The sequence below is a fragment of the Eublepharis macularius genome, chromosome 6, assembly GCF_028583425.1.
Source record: "Eublepharis macularius isolate TG4126 chromosome 6, MPM_Emac_v1.0, whole genome shotgun sequence".
NCBI classification, from domain to species: Eukaryota; Metazoa; Chordata; class Lepidosauria; order Squamata; family Eublepharidae; genus Eublepharis; species Eublepharis macularius.
The window spans coordinates 128673359-128695701 of NC_072795.1; the positions used below are offsets into that span (position 1 = coordinate 128673359).

At 45.1% G+C, this 22343-nt stretch overlaps 1 protein-coding gene across 1 annotated transcript in view; it reads right to left on the minus strand.

Annotated features, from left to right (window-relative positions):
* The window catches only part of FRMPD2 (FERM and PDZ domain containing 2), a 73216-nt gene that overhangs the window by 14706 nt on the left and 36167 nt on the right, over window positions 1–22343 (minus strand). The window contains exons 17-25 of the mRNA XM_054983965.1: window positions 16617–16715; window positions 15810–15917; window positions 15584–15700; window positions 11749–11987; window positions 10734–10827; window positions 9676–9740; window positions 9056–9179; window positions 6480–6694; window positions 776–874 (exon numbers count right to left, since the gene is read on the minus strand). Of these exons, the coding sequence (XP_054839940.1) occupies window positions 776–874; window positions 6480–6694; window positions 9056–9179; window positions 9676–9740; window positions 10734–10827; window positions 11749–11987; window positions 15584–15700; window positions 15810–15917; window positions 16617–16715 (1160 nt within the window). The remainder of the gene's footprint in view (window positions 1–775; window positions 875–6479; window positions 6695–9055; window positions 9180–9675; window positions 9741–10733; window positions 10828–11748; window positions 11988–15583; window positions 15701–15809; window positions 15918–16616; window positions 16716–22343) is intronic.

The following is a 22343-nucleotide window of genomic DNA, read 5'->3' on the forward strand; positions in this document are numbered from 1 at the left end:
ATAGCACTCCATACATGATTCAGTACATATTACATAAGCAATCTTGCAAGGTAGGATGAATAAGAGATGATACCATTTGAAAAACCAATTCATGAAATATTTTCCGGGAGATAATAGCCCGCATAGGCTTAAGTCTTTGTTTGAAGTCAGTTTATCCTTCTATGTTATTATGACTTAAGGTGGAAATATCTTAGTTGTTATTTCATTCCAGCACGGTGCAGAGGTAATTGCCAGTGAGGAAACAAACGCTGGGGAGTGCTTCCTCCTGGGATAACACACCATAGAACGCTCTCCCCTGGAACGCTCTCAAACACTCAATCTGAGGCCGGCTGCGAACAGATTTCACGCCTGCTTCTTCAGGAGCTTCTATTTTTAACCACTAAGTAAAAGTAAGCATCAGCCATACATTCATTCATCTCGGTGTGGGCGGCAGTGTCCTTTACACGGCCATGATTACAGATGGCTTTGAAAGGGGTTAGGTAGATCCTTGGGTGAGAGGTCCATCAGTAGCTACTAGCCTTCGTTAGCAAGGGAACCTCTATATTCATAGGCAGTAAACTTCTTAATTCTAGTGCTGGGGCAACATGAGGGGAAAACCTTGGTTTCTACGTTCTGTGGTTGGCCCTTGAGGACAACCGGCTGGCCACTGTGTGAAACAGGGTGACGGACTAGATACCCCACAGGTTTGCTCCTGCACGGCACCCCCTCATGCTGTTAGTTCCAAACATGTCAGTGGGACAGTCCCAGGGTTGCACCTGTAGAGATGACCTCTTACCAGTACACTCTGGTCTATTTCTGGCAGGATGCCTTGGGGTGGCCTGCAGAATCGGAGCGTCACTTCAGGAGGAGCCCCTCTGAGCAAGTGCAGGACTTCCTAGCAAGGGAGAAAGCCGGTGTTAGTTCTGTGCTTGTCCACATTCTATGAGAGTCTATCATCTGTGGAATGTTATCTTGTGTACGAACAGCCAAGTGGCCTCCACCTGGAGATACGTAAACTGGCGGATCAGGCCCACCAAACAACAAAGCCCAATCCAGCCTGCCTGGGGCATGTTGACATCTTCTCCCTTCCCCCACTTGCTCACTTTCTTTTTCCCCTCCACGAGGAGTTCCTGTGCCTTGTCAAGCCACAGTCCAGCAAAGTGGAGTGACTGCTGGAGCTCTGAAGAGGGACAGGGGCAGCATTGGTTGGCAGGTTAGGAGTGGCAAGAAGCTGCCTATTGTTGGTGGGAGGCCTGGGTCAGCAAGAGCTGCCAACCAAGCTAGCTTTTGGGAGAGCGACGAGGGGGGAGAGCCACTTTAACAACAACAACATTCGATTTATATACTGCCAACTTAATGCCCACTCAAAGCAGTTTACAAAGTGTCATTATTATCCTCATGACAAACCACCCTGTGAGGTGGGTGGGGCTGAGAGAGCTCTGAAAGAGCTGTGACCCAAGGTCACCCAGCTGGCTACAAGTGGAGGAGTGGGGAATCAAACCCGGGTCTCCAGCTTAGAGTCCCGCAGCTCTTAACCACTACACCAAACTGGCTCCCCCTTTGACCACCCTGCCTGCCATTTCCAGCTGCTAAGAGTCAGCATGTTGTCGTGGTTAGAGTTTCAGGCCAGGATCTGGGAGATCTGGGTTTGAATCCATAATCTGCTATGGAAGCTCACTGGTGACCTTGGGCCAGCTCTACACACTAAATGTAACCTATCTTTGGGGAAGATAAAATGCAGAATGATGAATTGGGTCCCGATCGTGTTGAAAAGTGGAGTATAAATGAAGTAAATAAATATAGACAAAGGGGGGGGGCAGATAAAAGCTAAGTTCATTGATGAGCGAGATGAAGAGAAGGAAGCAGGGAAAGGGGAGAAGATATGGGGGCTGCCAAGAGAAGGGAAAGAAAAAGTACTATGGGGAGGAAGATACAGGGGAAAATGAGGTGGCCCCAACTCAGGTTTCGCACCCAGTAACTGGGCCTGGCCTGGTGGCTGGCATTGCATGACTCTGCTAGTTTTCTTAGGGAAAGACTGCCAAGCAGAGGAAAGGGGGGAGAACTGAAAACGGAGCAAATAAAGGTAGATTTGCGCTGGTGGGTGGGAAAAAGCGAAGCATGCAGGAAAAAGGGAATGGCCATGAAGGCTTTCAGGGAAGGGAAAGAGGAAATATTGGGAGAAGGGAAAATGAGATGCCCTTTGCAATTCCTTGTCAATCCCCTGCTGTTGTCAATATATCTAATTCTCAACATGGCCAAATATGTCCAGAGATTGGAGTCATAAACAGACACATAACATAATTAACTCTCTCTACAAATCTGAAATATGCCCAGGTTTGCAGAAAAATCTGAAGTCTTTAAAAAAAATGCATTGGGGAGTTAAAAAAAAACCCAAATAGTAAAAAGAGCACCTTACCTTTAAACAATGAATGCCTTAATTGGCTGTTGCTAGGCAATCACAGCACTCCTGCCAGCCTCCAAGCCTTGGTTTCTGCCAGTAAAAGGCAGAGGGAGGGAGGGAGGGAGCAGGAGCCTTTCCAGGGCCTTTAAGGGAGCACTCATCAGGGCCAGGGCCAGCAGCAACCACTAGGCAACTTGCTACCATGCGATGTGCATGTCTCACCCAGAGCTAACTACTTGCTGCTGTTTAATTCTAGCTACCATATAAAAGTCTGTGATGTATAGTGGTTAGACCATCCACTCATCTGCTGTGGATGCTCACTGACTGATGTTGGGCCAGTTACACATTCTCAAGCTAACTTACCTCAAAAGGTAAAATGGAGGAGAGAAGAATGATATAACCTGATTTGGGTCCCCATTGTGGAGAAAGGCAAGCATAAATTAAGTAAATATTTTATTTATTAGACTTTTAGTCCGCTCCCCCCACAAGTGGACTCAGAGCAGAGCACAACAAAATATTATAACATAAGAATAGTTGTTGTTGTTGTTGTTGTTGTTGTTAATAATAATAATAATAATAATATCCGCTGATGGGAGGTTTTAGAATGCTGCTTCCCTTTAGAGGTGTGTGATTTGGTTATCTGGTCCAAAAATATACCCAAAGAATATCTTGCGGGTATTTTTTAAGGCATATTCCAGAAACCAATCAATATCAGGATTCTCAGATAAACTGGTAATGCTGGTCCTGATTAATTGTGAAAACATTTGGAAATAACTGGAATTGGCATTTTAAAAGTCACAGCAGCCTTTCTTTTTCTGTTTGCTATTTTCCTGGACAAAAAGGAGGAGGAGAGAGGGAGGTGACTCTCACGGGCAAATGGAATCGCACATCTATGTATATATAAAGAAAAGTGTCCTGGCTGACTCATCAACGCCCAGCCCAAATCCCTGGACCTAGAAATGTGAAATTTGGGGAGAACATTCCTTTCATGATGTAAACACCCACTAAGAAGGGATTTTAAGAAATTTGCCCCCTAAGGGGGTAGGTAAAGGTAAAGGTAGTCCCCTATGCAAGCACTGAGTCATTACTGACTAGAGATGGGCAGAAACCGAAACATGAACCAAAATTAAGCACGAACCACGCTGGTTCGTGGTTCGCGAACCATGGTTCGTCAGATCCCATTTCTGATGAACCGCTACGAACTTTAGGCTGGTTCATTTGGTTCGTTTTTTGGTTCATCACTGCAGACAGCCTGGTGCCAATCAATCAGTTTCCTAGGCAACAGGGGATGGACTTCCTGCAGATCTTCTGCTGACCAGGAAGTGACCTTCTGCTGACCTGGATGTGACATTTTCACGAACCAAATGAACTGGCTCACGAACCAGGAGCAGGTTCGTGAAAGTTCATGGTTCATGACATTTGACAAACCACAAACCACATGGTTCAGTTTTTTTCCGGTTCGTGTCCATCTCTATTACTGACCCATGGGGGGACTTTGCATCACAATGTTTTCTTGGCAGACTTTTTGTTACGGGGTGGTTTGCCATTGCCTTGGGGTAAAATGTATTTTCCTAAAGGGATACAACTTCCCTGTGTGGCCGGCAGGCTGCTGCCTGCTTGCGCCCCTGCCAGCTCAGCCACTCTTCCCTGATTGGACCAGCCTTTCAAGGTCATTTGCGTATGCAGGCTGATTGGGGCTCACAACATTCCACACCTCATCCTCCCCTCAGAGACAGTTGGTACTATGCTATTATACTACAAAACCAACTAAAAAAAATATAAACCAAAAAAATGTTACATACTCATAAGTATTATAACTGGAGTAAAATATTGTAGTGAAGCAGGGATATCAAGCTAGTTAGGTGATAAATAAATCATATGTAGGCTCCAGAAACCAAATTAGATTCCACATTTGGGCTGTTAGTAGAGTCTATCAATTGGCATAGGAAGTGTAATTATAGGTGGTTGTGAGCTCGTTCTGCTGGTTGGTATGTGTGTAGGAGGGAAAATAATAAATCATACACTTGCTTTATATTTAGAAAAAAAATAAGAGTTCTTTATTGTACTTACTATACTCTGATAGGAAAGGAAGAGAGACAGATCTTAACTACCTATCTAATCTAAGGATGGACATGGATGCCAGGACATGTCCTGCATCCTTGCTTCCAAGATGGAAAGAGGAGAAGGAGAGAGATGTTGCCTGGAACAATGCCAGGAAGAGAAGAAGTGAGAGGGAGGAAGTCAAGAGGAGGAAACAGAGTGCCCTGACCTCTCTATCTTTCTAACTCTTTGGTTTGTCCCCCTCTGAAACCTGAGGAAAAAGACAGCACTGAATCCTCCTCTTCCAACATTAGGGGAGTGCTCACCTGTCTGTACCATCACAATGATTCTCTGATGTGATCTATGAGAGAATTGTTATATTTGGACAGTTGAGCACACCCTAATGTGTGATTCCATTTGCCTGTGAGGGTCGCCTCCCTCTGCTTTTGCCCAGGAATGTTGCAAATGGTAAAAGAAAAGCTGCTGTGACCGGCTGCCAAACAAAAGCATCATTTGGAGTGCCTGCCTTCGGCTGTCCGTTTGGATCTGCTGGTTTGGCATTGGTTCTATTGGGCTTTTTTGGTTCCATTTACTTTGTGTGTTTGGCTAAGAGCCAAAACACACGTTAAGAAATACCTAGGTTCAGCACGTGTTCTCTTACCTCAAGGTTTGCCGGGATCTGTAGGCGTCCTGGAAGCTTAAAGTAGGCGTCCTGGAAGCTTAAAGATCTGTAGGCGTCCTGGAAGCTTAAAGTCCTGGAAGCTTAAAGGATCTGTAGGCGTCCTGGAAGCTTAAAGGCATCCTGGAAGCTTAAATCTTAAAATACAGGCACCTGTATTTCCCTTCCCCTTTTTGCTGCTCTGTAAATGCTAAACTTTAAGCTTCCAGGACGCCTACAGATCCCGGCAAACCTTGAGGTAAGAGAACACGTGCTGAACCTAGGTATTTCTTAACATGTGTTTTGGCTCTAAGGCTTCTGTGTCCTGGAGAAAGCATTGGATTTCCCGCCCAGAGAAAACAATGTACGATAGCTGGGGACACTTGTTCAGGGGTCTTTAAAGGACAGACAGCCTTCACTCCAGTGGGATTTTGGTGCCGTTTACTTCTAAAATAGCACATCCAGCCCTACAGAAAGATTTCTGCTTTGGAAATGATAGAGCTGGTTAATTTTGAAATCCCAAATAATAATAATAACATTCAATTTATATACCGTCCTTCAGGACAACTTAATGCCCACTCAGAGCGGTTTACAAAGTATGTCATTATTATTGTTATTCTCCCCACAACAAAACACCCTGTGAGGTGGGTGGGGCTGAGAGAGCTCTGAGAGAGCTGGGACTGACCCAAGGTCACCCAGCTGGCTTCAAGTGGAGGAGTGGGGAATCAAACCCAGTTCTCCAGATTAGAGTCCCGCGCTCTTAATCACTACACCAAAACTCTGGATCTGAATAAAAAACTGGCAAGTTTGGACCCAAATATTGAAATATCAATATTTATGGCCTTCCTGATACCCAGATCCAAAAAATACCATTTTTAGTACTTACCTATCTCCACTTTTCTAGAGATGGTCATAGATCCAGAGGAGTTAGCCATGTTAGTCTGTAGTAGCAAAATCGAAAAGAGTCCAGTAGCACCTTTAAGACTAACCAACTTTATTGTAGCATAAGCTTTCGAGAATCACAGTTCTCTTCGTCAGATGCACATCTGACAAAAGAGAGCTGTGATTCTCAAAAGCTTATGCTACAGTAAAGTTGGTTAGTCTTAAAGGTGCTACTGGACTCTCTTCGATTTTTCTAGAGATGCTTTCCCCATTATCTTATTCATCTGTTTGTTACATCTTTAGTCTACTGAGTGTGTGAGGGGGCGATGCAGAGCCCTCACAATCCTCTAGGTCAAACAGACCAAAACATTTTGAAAAGAGAATTGTACTTGCAATGCAGTTCAGCAACTATTATTTTAAAACCTTGAAGAATCAGTCAAGTACTTTGAGTCGAAGTTCCTTTTCATCTTTATTAATATGTTTCAGAGAAGGAGCCCATTCAATGCCACTGCTCACTACCTGATAGAGTAGTCCTTGAATAGGTTTCCCATTCACTGCGAGAAGAATATCTCCGATGTCAATCTCCCCATTTTCTTTAGCTGGCTGCCCAGGAAAGAGCCTCTTGATTCTTATAATGTCTCTTCCAAGGTCTTTGCAAGCATCTGTCTCCATCTGCATAAAACTGAAGCCGAGGCCTCCAGAGTTCTTCCTCAGCCGGACTTCAAATGTGTTCTCTATTCATACGGAGGTAAAAACCAAAGACTCTTTATTGCACACAACACCCTGTCGAAGTGCAGCTGCTTATGCTCCGGAAACACTGAAAAGGAATACTCACATAACCAACACTGTGGTCGCTACCGAGTATCTGGATTTTAATGATAAAGCAAAACATTTCTTTTTCATATTTGACATAATTTAAAACATTCCTAAATTATAAACTGGGGGGAGCGGGGATAGCTGCTTGAATTTGAAATCTAATCACAGATACCATGAAGGTAACCAGGATCTAATACTTTGCTTTCTGCTCATGCTTGGCTGTATTTCCTCTGTAACACACCCTCCACTGTGCTCCTATGAGAGAAAGCTCTCAGTGAATGGGACTCTAAATATCGGCCGTTTTCACACTGCTTACAGGCCACGGAACATCGTGCTGAGCTTCCAGAACAACGTTTTCCTGGCACAATTTCATGCAAGAATGAAAAATAACCAAAGTTAAAGTATAAGGAGGAAAAACCCCTCTTGTTTTCTTAAAAAATCAAAAACTAAAGTATTTTATGACTAGACTTGCTAACATTAGCAGGGACACTCTCAGGCAGACAGTTCCCTATGGCCGTTTTCACATTGCTTACCAGCCACGGAACATCACGCCAAGCTCCTGGAACGGCAGCATCTTCCTGGTGCAATTTCGCGCGAAATTGCACCAGGAAGACGCTGTCATTCCAGGAGCTCAGCGCGATGTTCCGTGGCCTGTAAGCAGTGTGAAAACGACCATTTTGCAGAAGGGAGTGTGTTAAATTAAAAAGTGTCACAAAACAATAGAAGGGCAATACTTCCTTCTCTCACTTTGAATAGGTGGACACTTTTTTACCTCTTCACATCTCCCACCCCCCTTCAAAATCAGCAAGAGAGGATGCTTTTCATAGTTGATACCAAATGCAAAAAGATGTATGCATGAGTTTCCTCAAGTAAGTCGGGAGACTCCTGTTCTCATATACACAAATGTAACTGCTCACCTGTGGCACAAGGAACAGGACCTAGTTGCGGGGATCAAAGACTAGATACATTTGCAGCAAGGACAAGCTCTCCTGAGTCATGTCTCTACTTGGGAGCCAAACGTCTACGAAGCTAAACTGAGCTTCAGTGGAGAATAGGGACGCTCAAAGACCTGCGAGTAGAGATGGGCACGATCCGCATTACGATAGAAAAAAACCCACGATAATGGCGATCACGCGATCGTGAATCAGCAGATCGTGATCGTCCACGGCCAATGATCCAGCGGTCGGGAGGGGCCTGGATTGGGGCTGGATCGGAGCAATCGTGCTCGGATCGGGAAGCCAGACACTCAGGCGCCAGCAATCTATTCCCCTGGCAATGGAGCCAGGGGAATGCCTGAGCTGTGTTTGCCCTCCTTCTGTCACCCTGGAAACCTGAATGGAAGCCCAGATTTCCTTGATCAGCAGGGCTTCTTTCCAACCATGGAGCAGCAAAGCAGTCACCAGTTGGGAGAAGACACCCAAGGGAGGGAGGGGGGGTGTTCTGTAGCCATGGGCACTCCAATCTCATCCCTGCAAACCCTGATAGGCAGCTCTGACGGCCAAACACAGATGGCCAAACACAAACACAGATGCCACCGGCATCACCCACCGTTCCTGTATCGCTGGGAACAGTGGGGCGTCCCTCTGCTTTTGCCTCCATGATCCATGATCCACGATCCACGGATCGGAAACAGGAGATGATCGGTGTGGATCATTAATTCGGGATCGTCGCTGGCGCCGATCAACGATCAGCTTGATCATTAATTTTTTTTGGATCGTGCCCACCTCTACCTGCGAGCTTGTCTTTCTGCCTGCCTGCTGGTTGTGAGCAGAGTCACAACAACAACGGACTACAGTGTGCAAAGAGCCAACTGAATCAAAATCACCAAGTTTCTTAAAGGCTATTTTTAGCAGCTATACTGAATCTCCACTGTGTAATGTCTGCTACTCTGTATGACTATTACAATGATATGTATCAATGAAGTATTGCTATGAAAAAGAGTTTTTTTAATAAACAAGAAAACAGGGCATCAGTCATAACAAGAATGAAGATAACAGAACATGATACAGTAGTTGATTTTGTGTAGCAGACATTACACAGTGGAGATCCAGTACAGCCACCAAAAATATCCTTTAAGAAACTTGGTGGGCTTCTTATTAGCTCATAGATGGTGATTTTGATTCAATTGGCTGTGAGCAGAGAGCAGACCCCTGAGCAATTTGCCTGCGAAGGCCACTCCATGCATGTAGCATGATCCAGCCATGTGCAACTTCCCGCGGAACAAAGCAGCAAAGCAGAGAAACGTTTTCCTCCCAGTCCCCTTCCCATTCATTTCTTACCATCTGTTAAAAAGAAGCACCTCTTAGGACACGCTCTTGCCAAAGACGGGCTCATGTGCTCCTTCTCACTTTCGCTGTCACCTGGACCGGGCTCAGCTGGCACACAGTGTTCTCTTGCGAGGACCTAGCAGAGCAGCACAGATGCTCAGTGAACACACCACAGCACAGAACGGCAAGTCCAGCCTGCTTGCTGGTATCTTGAGGAACTTTGCCTATGCCCAGCTGGAATGTGGTGGAACGGAGTTCCGGAACCTCTTGAAAATGGTCACATGGCTGGTGGCCCCGCCCCCTGATCTCCAGACAGAGGGGAGTTGAGATTGTCCTCGGCTCCGCTGGAGCGGCATGGAGGGCAATGTAAACTCCCCTCTGTCTGGAGATCCGGGGGCGGGGGCCGCCAGCCATGTGACCATTTTCACCGAAGGCAATTTAAACTTTTAAAAACTCCCCCCTTGTTCCAGCTGACCCAAAGTGACATCATTGGCCTTGGGAACATGCGTGCACTTTGCGCGCGCACGTGGTACCAGGGGCACCACCTCCTGCCAACTCAGGGGCAACCCACTGAGTTCCACCACCTCTTTTCCCAGAAAAAAAGCCCTGCCTATGCCATTTCCCCAACAAACCTGCCCAGATCTCTTCTGTTTCATTCCTAGGAGGCTGATTCCATCCACTTCCAAGAGGCAGTCTCCTACAGCAGAGAAGAAAGAAAGACTTTATTTTAGGCTTTACACTGTAGCCTGGAAATGTCACACCTTCACCATCTGCTATGTATTGGAGGAAGTATTAGCAAGAATAACTTTCACAGAATAGTGAAAACAAGGATTCCTTACCACAGGACATCATCTTAAGACCATAGTCAACAGCAAGTTGACATCTGCTGGTCTAAGCATGGATTTATTTTTATTCTTATTCCTTGCCTTGCTTAGAAGGTGGGTGGTCTGAAACTGCCAGCTCTCCATCTCCGGGAATACACAATAAACCATCAATTTTTTTTTCTTTTTCCTATAAACACTGTATTAGTGCAAAGGTGCAAAAGTGCAAAGTGCAAATGAATAAATACAACATACAATAAATACAGTAAGATCTCCTGTTTCTTCTGTCCAAGTCGTTATGGAATAATAACAATGTCCAAAGGGAATGCCATGAAAACCCACAATGGGGACTGAGCAATATACAAACGGAGAGTCACAATATTAGAAGGGGGGTGACCCCAGTCCAAGTTGAAGAGAAATCCAAATGTGCCATTTGTTATTATTCCATAACGACTTGGACAGAAGAAACAGGAGATCTTATTGTATTTATTGTATATTGTATTTATTCATTTGCACTTTGCAGTTTTGCACCTTTGCACTAATACAGTGTTTATAGGAAAAAGAAAAAAAGAATTGATGGTTTATTGTGTATTCCCAGACTCGTTGTTCACAGTTTCTACTATCCGGGCGTTTTCCCTTGTTGTGTTCATTAGCTCTCCATCCCTGGCAGTTTGGGATGAACCACTGTATGTCTCTCTCAAACCCTCAGATACGCTTCACAGAGCCTCTGCTAGCGTCTGCTGAATGCCTCTCCGCCCATTCTCGAAGCATCAGGGTCATCAACATACCATTCATTCTAATTCAGAATTTACATTTAGTATCTGAGGAACTGCTTAGTAGAGTTAAGGCTTGGCCCTAAGAAGTGATACCTTTTTTGATTTCCCTGTCTTCATCAGCTGATTCATGAGTGATAACGGATTTCACGAAGGTCTCTTCATGGAGTCGACTGCTGCTAATTCCATCCTGCTCAAAAGAAACACCAACATTAGTATGGCTTTGAAGATCTCTTGGCATTCCAGCAGCTAGTTAGTGATTTTTCTGTAGATGAATTTTCTCTTAATGAGATATATTTATGAATATCAACAATAATGCCTGCAGCTTCTCCTATTCTCATCTGTTTCACTCGCTATGCAAAGGCTAGCAATGGCAAACCTGTTTGATTCTTGCCTAGAAAACTCTACAGGGTCACCACAAGTCGGCTGTGACTTGATGCCACTTTCCACCACCGATCTGTTTCACAGAGTAGGTATCACCTGTTTGGGTGCTCCAGCTAGAAACGGCAGGCCCTCCTGTCCTGGCTGTGAATGTCTATCTGGCATTGGAAATGAAGGTGAAGAAAATGAGCCTTAATCCAGAGAAGATGTGGTTGCTTGTGGCAGATAGTCCTAGTACTGGTGGTGGACAAGCCTAGCTGGGATTGGTTCCCACACTGCCCAAATATGAGGTCCCTGGATTGGGATCACTCTTGGACCCGAGCCTCTTCCTGGATGGCCAGGTTGAGGGAGTGGTTGGGTTAGGGGAACATTTTGATTTGTTTTCTTGGAAAAGGAGGACTTAGTTACTGCTGTGCTTGTCCTGGTAACCTCCCAACTAGACTTCTGCAATGGGCTTTTCATGAAGGCCTTGATGGTTATTTGGAAAACTTGTCCTTGGTATGGTAAACTGAGGTGAGCTGTAGAACGCTCTCCCATTATTGCACTCGCAAGCATTATGGCCTTGGATCAGCTCTGATAATTACATAATAATGGGATTCAACTCGGAACGTAAGAAGCTTCAGCACTAATTCCTTTTCTGCTTAACGTTTGTGAAAGGCACAGCCTCCTATCGCTAAAGACAGAACAGAGATGTCTTGTAACTGTTCAACAAGCAAGCAATGAGGCTTACCTGTGGCTCAAGGCTGCCAACCGAACATGCAGAAATCCTGGGTACCAATTTGGGTGTGGAATTCCGCGTCAGAATCATCTTAAGTTCACTGTCTGTACTGTATTCTTCTTCTGTGGCTGGTGTGGCTTGGCAGGCCTCTGAAATGGGCCTCTCACAGTTGGCACGGCAGAGCTCACAACCAAGGGTGCTGCTAACTGGGCTTGGCAGGTGCTTTTCCTCAGCCAATACTTCAGAACTGTCTGTAAATTCAGAACATACATGGACAATGGAAAGCAATCCGGAGAAAAAGGACCCCTCTCCTCCTCTCTCTCCTCTGAAGTCTCCCACCTCAGTACTTTCCACTGCAGTCCATCCCAAAATTCATATGTGTGTGTGCATATGTGTGCTTTTTGTTTCAATAAGATAAAAAGAAGCACGAAGAGTCAGGCTCGTGTTGGCAAGGAGGTCAGAAGTAGCCATTTACCATCAGCGGAGTCATTTTTTTATTCAAAGCATTTCATGAAAACATTTATAATTCTATATATTATCTTCAAAGGTCTAGTTTAGTTATTTACATTTAAAAGTATCCATACAAAATAAATTTATACCAGTAAAATATAGGAACTTTTAAAGACGAAGACAAGAAAATTTACACACATTTTCAGTGATTCTTCTAAAATTCAAAGTCACTAAATCATCTTATTATAATACTTCCACGTCATTTGGAGTTCCTGGAGTGTGTGATTCCCACATTCTTGATTTGCTATTATTTTCCTTTGCTGGCTCTTGCACTTGCGAGGCCCCTTATGAGTAATAGTACCGTTCCAGATGTTAATCTTCCCAGAAAGCTTCAAAGGTTCCGCACTGCACAGTCCCGGAAAGTGCCCACCTTGGGATGGACGTAGCCATGGCAGGTGGCCTGCAGAAGGCTGGCAATGTGCATCCGGACGTCCAGGTAATGCGCAACGATGCACGCCCAAGTAAAGCGGTCATAGATCCAGAGGAGTTAGCCGTGTTAGTCTGTAGTCACAAAATAGTAAAAGAGTCCAGTAGCACCTTTGAGACTAACCAGCTTTATTGTAGCATAAGCTTTCGAGAACCACAGCTCTCTCACATCTGATCTGATGCTTCTGACGAAGAGAGCTGTGGTTCTCGAAAGCTTATGCTACAATAAAGCTGGTTAGTCTCAAAGGAGCTACTGGACTCCTTACTATTTTGCAAGAAAAGCAGTGAACGCAAGCCAACTATGCTGCTCGCTTCTCTCTTTTTTTGTTTTTTTTAAATGTCTGTTTTGTTAAAAGAAGGGCTGAGTGTCCACACCTTGGATGGAAGAGCACCAAGGAAGTCCAGGGTTGCTATGCAGAGGCAGGCAACGGCAAACCACCTTTTGCCCTGAAAACCCTATGGGATTACTAAAGTCGGCAGCAACTTGACAGCACCGCACACACACAAGTGTACACACAAAACCTTTTCCGACATAGATGTCCCTGGGAGTGGAGAATAGTTTTGGAGCGCTGCGACAGGGTGGTTTAATCCTCCACCCTCATGCATGCCATTCCTCCCTGGAGAAATTAGTGTACATGAGATGCTTTCAAGTCTCAGCAGGGGAAAGATGGCCTGTTCTTTCTCCTTACTGGGCCTTAAAGGCACGCAGTGGTGCTTATTTCTAGGAAGAAACGGAGCGCAGTCCGAATCAGGTTCCCCAGCAGCCACTTTCTGAGAAAACTGAAGATGTTGAGGGACCTTGTTGCAGATCCTTCCCATGCCTTGTCTAGTTAAGCCCTGTACAGTCTCAGAGCCAAGCTACAAGTGACGCCTTACACAGGTTGGACACTAGTCGGCTTCCCTCAAGTTTTGATGGGAAATGTAGGCGTCCTGGTTTTACAGCTTGGCTCTCCATTACAGCTGCAAGACCAGGATGCCTACATTTCCCATCAAAACTTGAGGGAAGCCGACTAGTGTCCAACCTGTGTCAGGCGTCACTTGTAGTTTGGCTCTCAGAAGCAGACTTAACATGCTGCCTGGCGTTTCCTGCATCTTCTTTTAAAAACTTCTGCTGAAACAAAGCCCTTCTTCCAAAAGAGGGAGGATGCTTCCCATGATGCAGGGCCTCCTGTCCACGGAGCCAGTTGCAGAGAGGTGCAGACATTCAGTAAATAACCAGACCCATGTGCCCATCATCCCCATTACCACCACTACCCAAGCTCTTGCAAGATGCCCAATGACTGCTGCCCCAACAATCAGTGCGGGGAGGGAAGAGATTGCCCCAAGCCATGCTGTAGGCATGCTTCCTTTGTTCTGCCCTCTCCTGAGAGCACCAGAGACTTATGCAGTCTTTTCAGTGAGCTGTTGATTTGGAATTGTACAGCTGGAGTAGCCATGCAAGGAGCCCAGAAGCCAGCATATGGGCCCATCCCATTGCGAATCACCTCTGTCTAGAACTAAGCTCTTTCTTCTAGATAAGGCAAGGGAGGCGTTTGCTTCCAACCTGTCACGCGCCAGATGCTTGGAACAAATTTTTGTTGTTGTTGTTGCTACAGTCACTTGGCCATTAGTAAGATGTTAAATAATTCTGCACCTCCACTGGTTTGGCTTGAATTTTAAAATGAGCTCTTTTAAGCTGAGGGACAAAATTGTGGTAGCCTGCCAAACATGTTCAACTCAGAAAGTTTGAAAGAAAGAAAAAAAGAGACATCAGCAGGGCTTTTTTTCAGCTGGAACACGGTGGAACCGAGTTCTGGAACCTCTTGAAAATGGTCACATGGCCGGTGGTCCCACCCCCTGATCTCCTGACAGAGGGGAGTTTAGATTGCCCTCCATGCCTGGCATGGAGGGCAATCTAAACTCCCCTCTGTCTGGAGATCAGGGGACGGGGCCACCGGCCACGCAACCATTTTCGCCAAGGGTGATTTAAACTTTAAAAAACTCCCCCTTGTTCCAGCTGATCCAAAGTGACGTCATTGTGCGATCCTGAGTTCCACCATTGAGTTCCACCACCTCTTTTCCCAGAAAAAAAAGCCCTGGACATCAGTGCTGGTGCTTGTTAATCAAGGTTCAGGGATTAAGTAGGTTTTCTTCTCTAACCTGAATTTTTGTTGGTTGATCATTCCTTTGTTATGCAGATGGCTCCTCAGAGAGTTTGTTTATTTCCTCTTCGCCTCCTAGAAGGGGAGGTGAAACTGAGAGAGCCTTTGGGGAGGCTAAGAGGAAATTAACAAACCCTCTGAGGAGCATCTTTGCTGGCTCTCTAGAGAGGGAAAATTGACAAAGCCTTCTGATCTCTTTTAAAACTCAGCTTCCTGGCTAACATTGCGATTTCCTTCACATGCGTGTCGTCATGTAATTCGTCTCTTGTAGCTTAGCTCTAGGATCTCAGCAACCCCGGTTCAATTCCCTACTCTGGAAGCTCTCCAAGTGACCTTGGGCCAGTCACACACACTTAGCCTAACCAATGGGGATAAAATGGAGTTGAGGAGAATTATGAAAGCCACCTTGAGTCAATTCTTGGCTACTGAATTATGAAATTATGAAAGCCACCTTGGGTCCCCACCGGGGAGAAAGTTGGGGTATAAAAAATACAGGTCACTGGAAGAGGGGTTCTCGCTCTTTTCAGGTTAACAACACCCTTGTCCCGATGATGATCTCTGCTGTGAGTGGTTGAGTAAATTCTTGGCTACTGATAAGATTTGACCTCACCAGTTACAGAAAGCAGAACCTTATTTTGGCATCACAAATGGTCAAAATATAGAAGATCTGCCCTCCCCTCTTGCTGCTCTGAAAACTTAGATCTGTCTCATAAAAACTGCACTCTGTGTATAACAGAATTGCCCTCTTAATTGTCCCATTCTCTTTGTACCTTTGGGCTGAGAGATAATCAGTTCCACTTCATCAGAAGAATTCTGGATAATCTTAACGGCAGTATTAAAGGGAACACCCTCCAGGCTAATATTGTTCACGGAAATGAGACGTCCCCCTACAAAGAATGATTTTAAAAAGACTATGTTCAACACTGAAGATAAAGAATGCCTTAGCTGAATTCAAAGAATGTTTTGGACTCCAGTTAAAGATCTGGAAATGGTGACCTGGTTTCATATGCCCAGCTCTGTCAGCAGGTCCTCCGGGGATAATGGAAGCAATAAATATGCCAAGGTCTAATTTCCCCACATTTTCTCCTCCAATGATTACAAAACCTGGGGAAAAAACCAAGATAATGTTCAGAAGCTTCTAACACTGGGAATTAGTAGAGAAACAGAATCTCAGAAGATCAAAAATCATTCTGTTATCTTTTCTCTTACAGCTTCTCTGTGCTAATTGATCTCCCCTACTTTGCGGGGAGGGCAGAATAGAAATCCAAAGAAAATAAATAAATAAAATAATAGTTTAAAACAGAAAAAGCTGTGTTCAGCTCCTTGAAATTTCACTGAGAAAAAACAGTGTGCTTAAATCATTCTTGAAGGGAGAAGTCAAGCACAATAAGGGCCACACTACACTGTACAGCCATGAAAACGGGCTCTTTTGCTGTTTCTCCATAAGAACATAAGAGAAGCCATGTTGGATCAGGCCAATGGCCCATCCAGTCCAACACTCCGTGTCACACAGTGGCCAAAAAAACGGTGTCCTCAGGAGGGCTGCCAGTGGGGAAGGGACACTAGAAGCCCTCCCACTGATTGCCCCCCCCAAACACCAAGAATACAGAGCATCACTGCCCTAGACAGAGAGTTCCATCTATACCATCTATATCAATGTTCTATGACTGTAACATTGTGGCTGTCTGACCACAAGCTCATTATCAAACACAAACTTCCATGGAATTGTGGATTCTGCTTGTAATAGGCTCGGAGGAGCAATTTGAGCACTCCGGTTTGGACACTTCATAGGTTTTAACTCACCAAAGCCATTTCTAGGATCACGTTTCAAAGTGACACAAATGATTTCTCTTTCTAGTTTGGTAAATGAGCTCTTCCTCGGGTTGCCTGGTGAACTTGGAGCTGTGGAAAGAAGTAGAAAAAAATATAGTAAGAACCACATAAGCAAGACTGTCTGCTACCTGATGGATGGGGCCAAGGACAATAAACTGAAGTTCAATCCAGAAAATACTTCTGGGCAAGCCAGACATGGCGCTGGAAGAGCCATGCAGGGAGTAAATAGCAGCTGGGGGAAGAACTGAACATGGAGTATGGTGCAGGGGGAGAACGTTTTCCCAAGCTCAACTGCTCCCGAAAAAACGGAGATTTGGCCACAGGGAAAATGTCCAAGGACCAAAAGAGAGTTACTGTCCGAGGATCATAGTTGTCTAGGGTTGCCAAGAACAATAAAGCTCTTAATTAGAGACTGTGGGACAAAAATTAAAAGGTGGTTCCTAGACAGTCAAGGGGGTGGATCAAGGCCAAGACTGGTGATTCCTGTTGAGATGTCAGGGTTTGGCAGCATCAGGCAACTTCCAAGGTCCAGGCACCCTGGGATGACCATTCCCAACTCTTGTCCTTGAACGCATGAAGCTGCCTTTATACCGAATCAGTCCATTGCTCCATCAAGGTCAGTATTGTCTATTCAGACTGGCTGCAGCTCTCCTGGGTCTCAGGTGGAGGTCTTTCATATCACCTACTACCTGATTCTTAACTGCAGGTGAGGGGGATTGAACCTGGGACCTTCTGCATGCCAAGCAATGCTCTACCACTGGGCCACAGCCTTCAGCAATTACTCTTTCACATCTAAGCCCAGCCCAGAGGTTTCCTGTAAAAACGGCAGAGTAATCATAAGCAACTCTGTGCCACTCCTATCTCCTCTGCATGTTACGGTGCATGCGGAACAGAGGCGAAACGGCCCTTTAAGCTCCATCTAGGTCATGGGGGATCCCCTCCCCGCAACCCAGGTGAAGTGTGGAAGAATCCCCCCATGACCCAGATGGAGTTTAAAGGGCCTTTCTGTTGTCGGCATGGATTAGCTGCTTGGTGGGGATTTTCCTGCCAAGCAGCTGATTTGCAGTTTAAATGCCCCTTTCCCTGCAGCTGCACAGCGGCACGGAAAGGGGCATTTAAAAACCCCGTGTCCCGAAGCTTTCTGAAGCGACATAAATCGCTTTGGGAAGCTTAGATTCAGGGTTACTGAATCGGGCCCAACTGGGAACTCCCGAATCTTTGCGAATCGGGTCTGATTCGGGTGTTTTACCCGAATCGGAAACCCAATTTACACATCACTAAAAGAGAGTATAGTTGGTTTTTGAGTTTATGTTCAACGTAAAAAAGAGTCCAGTAGCACCTTTAAGACTAACCAATTTTATTGTAGCATAAGCTTTCGAGAATCACTTTCTCTTCGTCAGATGCATGGAGGGCAGAAGGAAACTGGTCAAATATAGAGGAGGAGAGGGGAGGGGAGGGGAGGGGAGTGGGAGAGGAGGAGAGGGGGGATGTAAACAACTCCTTTGACATGGAGATGCAGACAGCTCCTTTTGGTGTGGGGATAAGTTTGCTTGTGTAAAGGTTCAAAGGAGTTTGCCGTGTTAGTCTGTAGTAGCAAAATCAAAAAGAGTTCAACAGCACCCCTAGACTATCCAATTCCACTGCAACACAAGCCTTCGATAATATTGTGATATTATGGAATGTTAAGGTCATCAGAGATTATCTCCAAACTGAAAAATCTTAATGCCGATTTGGCTTTTTGACAAGAAACTCATATAATGGCAAATGATTAAAACAAGTTGTGTAGCAACTGGGCTGGAGAGGTATATGTTACAGATACGTCTACTCAATCTAAGGGTGTGGCTGTATTAATATATAAACGTGTCTCTTTTCAGGTTCAGGAAGTAATAACAGACCCAAATGATCACTTTCTTATTTTGGCAGTGAAAAGCTTTGATTCTGCCATCTCGACACTGTTACGGTTATGCCAATAAAGGTTCAGTCTTGTCTTCTCAAGGATTCTGCTATGGTTAAGATTATTGTATATGGCTCAAATGTGGATTCTTTAGATATGTTTCATCAGTGTAACTTGGTAGATCTTAGTTAGTGGAGAAAGATTTTAATGAAATATTAAGTACTGCTTTAGAGTGAACATTAATTGGTGAGATCTACACTTAAAAGTCTGTATGGCTGAACTAGGTGTGATTGACCCTTGGTATGTGTTACACTCAAAGGACAGAGACTATACCTTTATTTCTTCGTTACATCATAACTGTTTTCAACTGTTTTCTTGCTTCAGATCATGTCCCTAGTTCATTAGTGTCCAGTTTCCTGATTGGGTTAGAGCCAGTTTGGTGTAGTGGTTAGGAGCAGCAGGGCTCTAATCTGGAGAACTCCGCCACTTGAAGCCAGCTGGGTGACCTTGGGTCAGTCACAGCTCTCTCAGAGCTCTCTCAGCTCCACTCACCTCACAGGGGGATTGTTATGAGGATGATAACACACTTTGTAAACCACTCTGAGTTGGCATTAAGTTGTCCCAAAGGGTGGCATGTAAATTGTTATTGTTATTGTTATTGTTATTGTTATTGTTATTGTTATTGTTATTGTTATTGTTATTGGTATTGGTATTGGTATTGGTATTGGTATTGGTATTGGTATTGGTATTGTTATTAGACCACCCAGCCTATGGCATCTTAACATCTCTCTGCTTAATGACAAAATTTTTAAAACACAGATGTAGAGTATTTTAATACCACTAACTAAGGAACTGTGTATATTCATGCTATTGAATGGGAAGCTTGTAAAGCTTTGATCAGAGGAAGGATTATTGCATACACGTCTTACAAGAGGAAGCTTAGAGAAAGGGAAGAAATGAACATGAAAAATAAGTTGAAATATTTGTTAACTCAGTTTGCTGCATCTCCCAATCCAGATCGAGAGTTGCAAAAGGTTAACTATGAGATGAACAATATATTTCAAATGAAAGCAAAAAAATCGTTGGCATGCTTGTGCCAGTCGTGTTGGAAAAGGGGAGAGCAAGCAGGTATATTATTGGCTCATCTTTTAAGGCTGCAAAAGAACAAGAATTATATTCCTTTGATTAAAGATGAGGAGAATGTAATGCATACTACCTCTACTGAAATAAATTTACAGTTTCAAAAGTTTTATTCTAAACTGTATAGTAATGGCAAAGAACCATCAGGAAAAGACTTGGAAGCATTTTTGTCTCACCTTGCTCTTTCATATTTAGATATTGCTCAGCAATAGCGTCTAGCTGAACCTTTGCATATGGATGAAATTAAGGTGGAGATAATGAACATGAGCACTGGTAAATCTCCAGGACTAGATGGGTTCCCCATTGAGTGGTATAAAGCCCTTTCAGATTTTTTAAATTCCAAAATTATATCAATTGAACAAAGAGATTTTTTAGCCTGGTGTATTGCCATCTAGATTTGGGTTTCTCGTTTCGGGTTTACCCAAAGCAGGAAAAAGATCTGGAAATTCCTGAAATCCAAAGCAGCATGCCGCTTCGAATTCAGGTTTCCAAGTCGCTTCGGTATGCTCCGTAAAGATTCAGATCATACTGAAGTGATGGGGGAGGAGGGAGGGGGAAGGCTGCCCCCACCCTTAAACACCCACACCCACCCTTTAACCCCATCACCCCACCCCCCACCCCACTTACCTTGTGCAGCCAGGGCCTTCCCTACCACTGCCACAGCTGGTGCGGCTGGCTGGCAGAGAGGACCTTCCCTCCTGCCACCACCGCAGCCAGTGTGGCTGGCCAGCAGAGAGGGCCTTCCCTCCTGCCGGCGCCGTGGCCGGCGTGGCCGGCTGGCAAAGAGGGCCTTCCCTCTTTGGACAACGCAGCATCTTTTTACTAAAGGTTTAAGCACAGTGTCTAACTGTTGGCAGTGTAATTCACAAGATGCATCTCTTAAGACTATGGTACATGTTCAGTCATTCAGCTCTTTGGGGAGGAAGTTATTAGTCATACTAAGTTTGTTTTAGAAAACATTTATTTTTGAGTATGTTAGTGCATTATTAGATATTTGGAAACCTTTTAAAGATACTTATGAATAGATTTGCAAATAGTGTTTCTGTAGCTAGCACTTTTTTTGTTATTTTTTTCCGTTTTGCGCTAATAATTTTTTTTTTAATTTTAAAAACCCAAGCCCAGCCCATCCATGGAAATGGTGAACCCCCTTTTTCCAAAAGAAGAGGGAAAGCAGTGCCTCTCCCTTTGGGCAGCAGCAGCAGATCCCGCATGCCAGGAGTCACAGCTCAAAGTGGCCAAGCCAGCGAGAGGAGACATGGGACCTGCCGGCACTAACCTGACGGTTCCTGCTGCCAGGACAGCTAGTAGCCCTTGCAGCTCATCTGACAGATGGCTATGTTGAAAAAGCTGCCTCAAGGAGCAGCAGGCCAGCTGCCAGAATGAGGAGGAGGAGGAGGAGGAGCATAATCAATGCAGGAGGCTGACTGGAGGGGTGGCATCTTACCCAGCCCCCAATTCACCCCACCTCCTGGAGCTAGCCCCGCTGATTGATTTATTTATTTAATCACTTTGTAGTCCACTCTCCCTGCAAGCAGGTTCGGAGCCGATGATGTCCATTTAAAATTACAGAAATAAACCATTAAAACTGGTGGCATAAAAGAGCAGTTGCTAATTTCACAACGCACCCTCAGCAGTGCGTATTGCACAATTCCGCATGTAATCATTTGGGCCCACGTGTGGCTGACGGCAAACAAAAGATAAAGACGCTAAGGCTGGGGGAGGGGTCACGCCCCCCTCCACTAGGAGGCCAGGGAAGAGGCCTGTTTGCCCCAACCACCAAAGGCCTGGTGGAACATCTCCATCTTACAGATGTGGTGGAATGCTAATATATCCTGCTGGGACCGAGCTGTCTCAGACAGAGAGTTCCACCAGGACTGGCCAAGGCTGAAAAGGCTTGGGCCCTGGTTGAGGCAAGACTGATCTCCTTGGGGCCAGGGACCATGGGCGGGCAGGCAGGTTTACAGGGAAGAAAACAAGGTTGCACCTACCTGTAACTGTGTTCATCGAGTGTTCTTCTGTGCAGGCTCACATGGGAACTGCGCATATGCAGGCCAGCTGCAGCTGGCCTGCACATGTGCAGTTCCCATGTGGGACTGCACAGAAGACACGACAATGAACTTGGCTATGCTTGATGCCTGACAAGCAAAGAGCGAAAACTCTCAAGCGCCACAGAAAATTCCTCATCACTACTGAATTCTCAGGGGGTGACTGTGGTCAGGGAGAGAAGCTCATTCCTGCTATTTGAGCAGCAATTACATTCATCTTTCATTCATGCAGCATGTCAAATAGGGGGTTTATAAGCAAACCAGGAAGCCAGGGACCCCCAACCTTTTTGATCCTGTAGACACATTTGGAATTCTGACACATCGTAACACTTCAACATTTCAGGCAGAAGGTCTGTTTAACAGTATGAACAGATTGTTTGAAAATACTTTCTTGCATACATCTTCAAGCGTACAGGGAAGATTCCTATGCTGTAGTTGCAAGGATCTTGTTTTAAATCTGCTCGGCCAAGGAGATGTGCAATGGCCAATCAGAAGCCTGCTGGGCAAAAGCCTCACCTGGCCCTGCTTACTTTCCAAAAAACACTAAGCGGGCACCTGGAAAGGAGTCAGTGGGTGCCATGGTGCCCACAGGCACCATATCGGGACCTCTGCAATAAG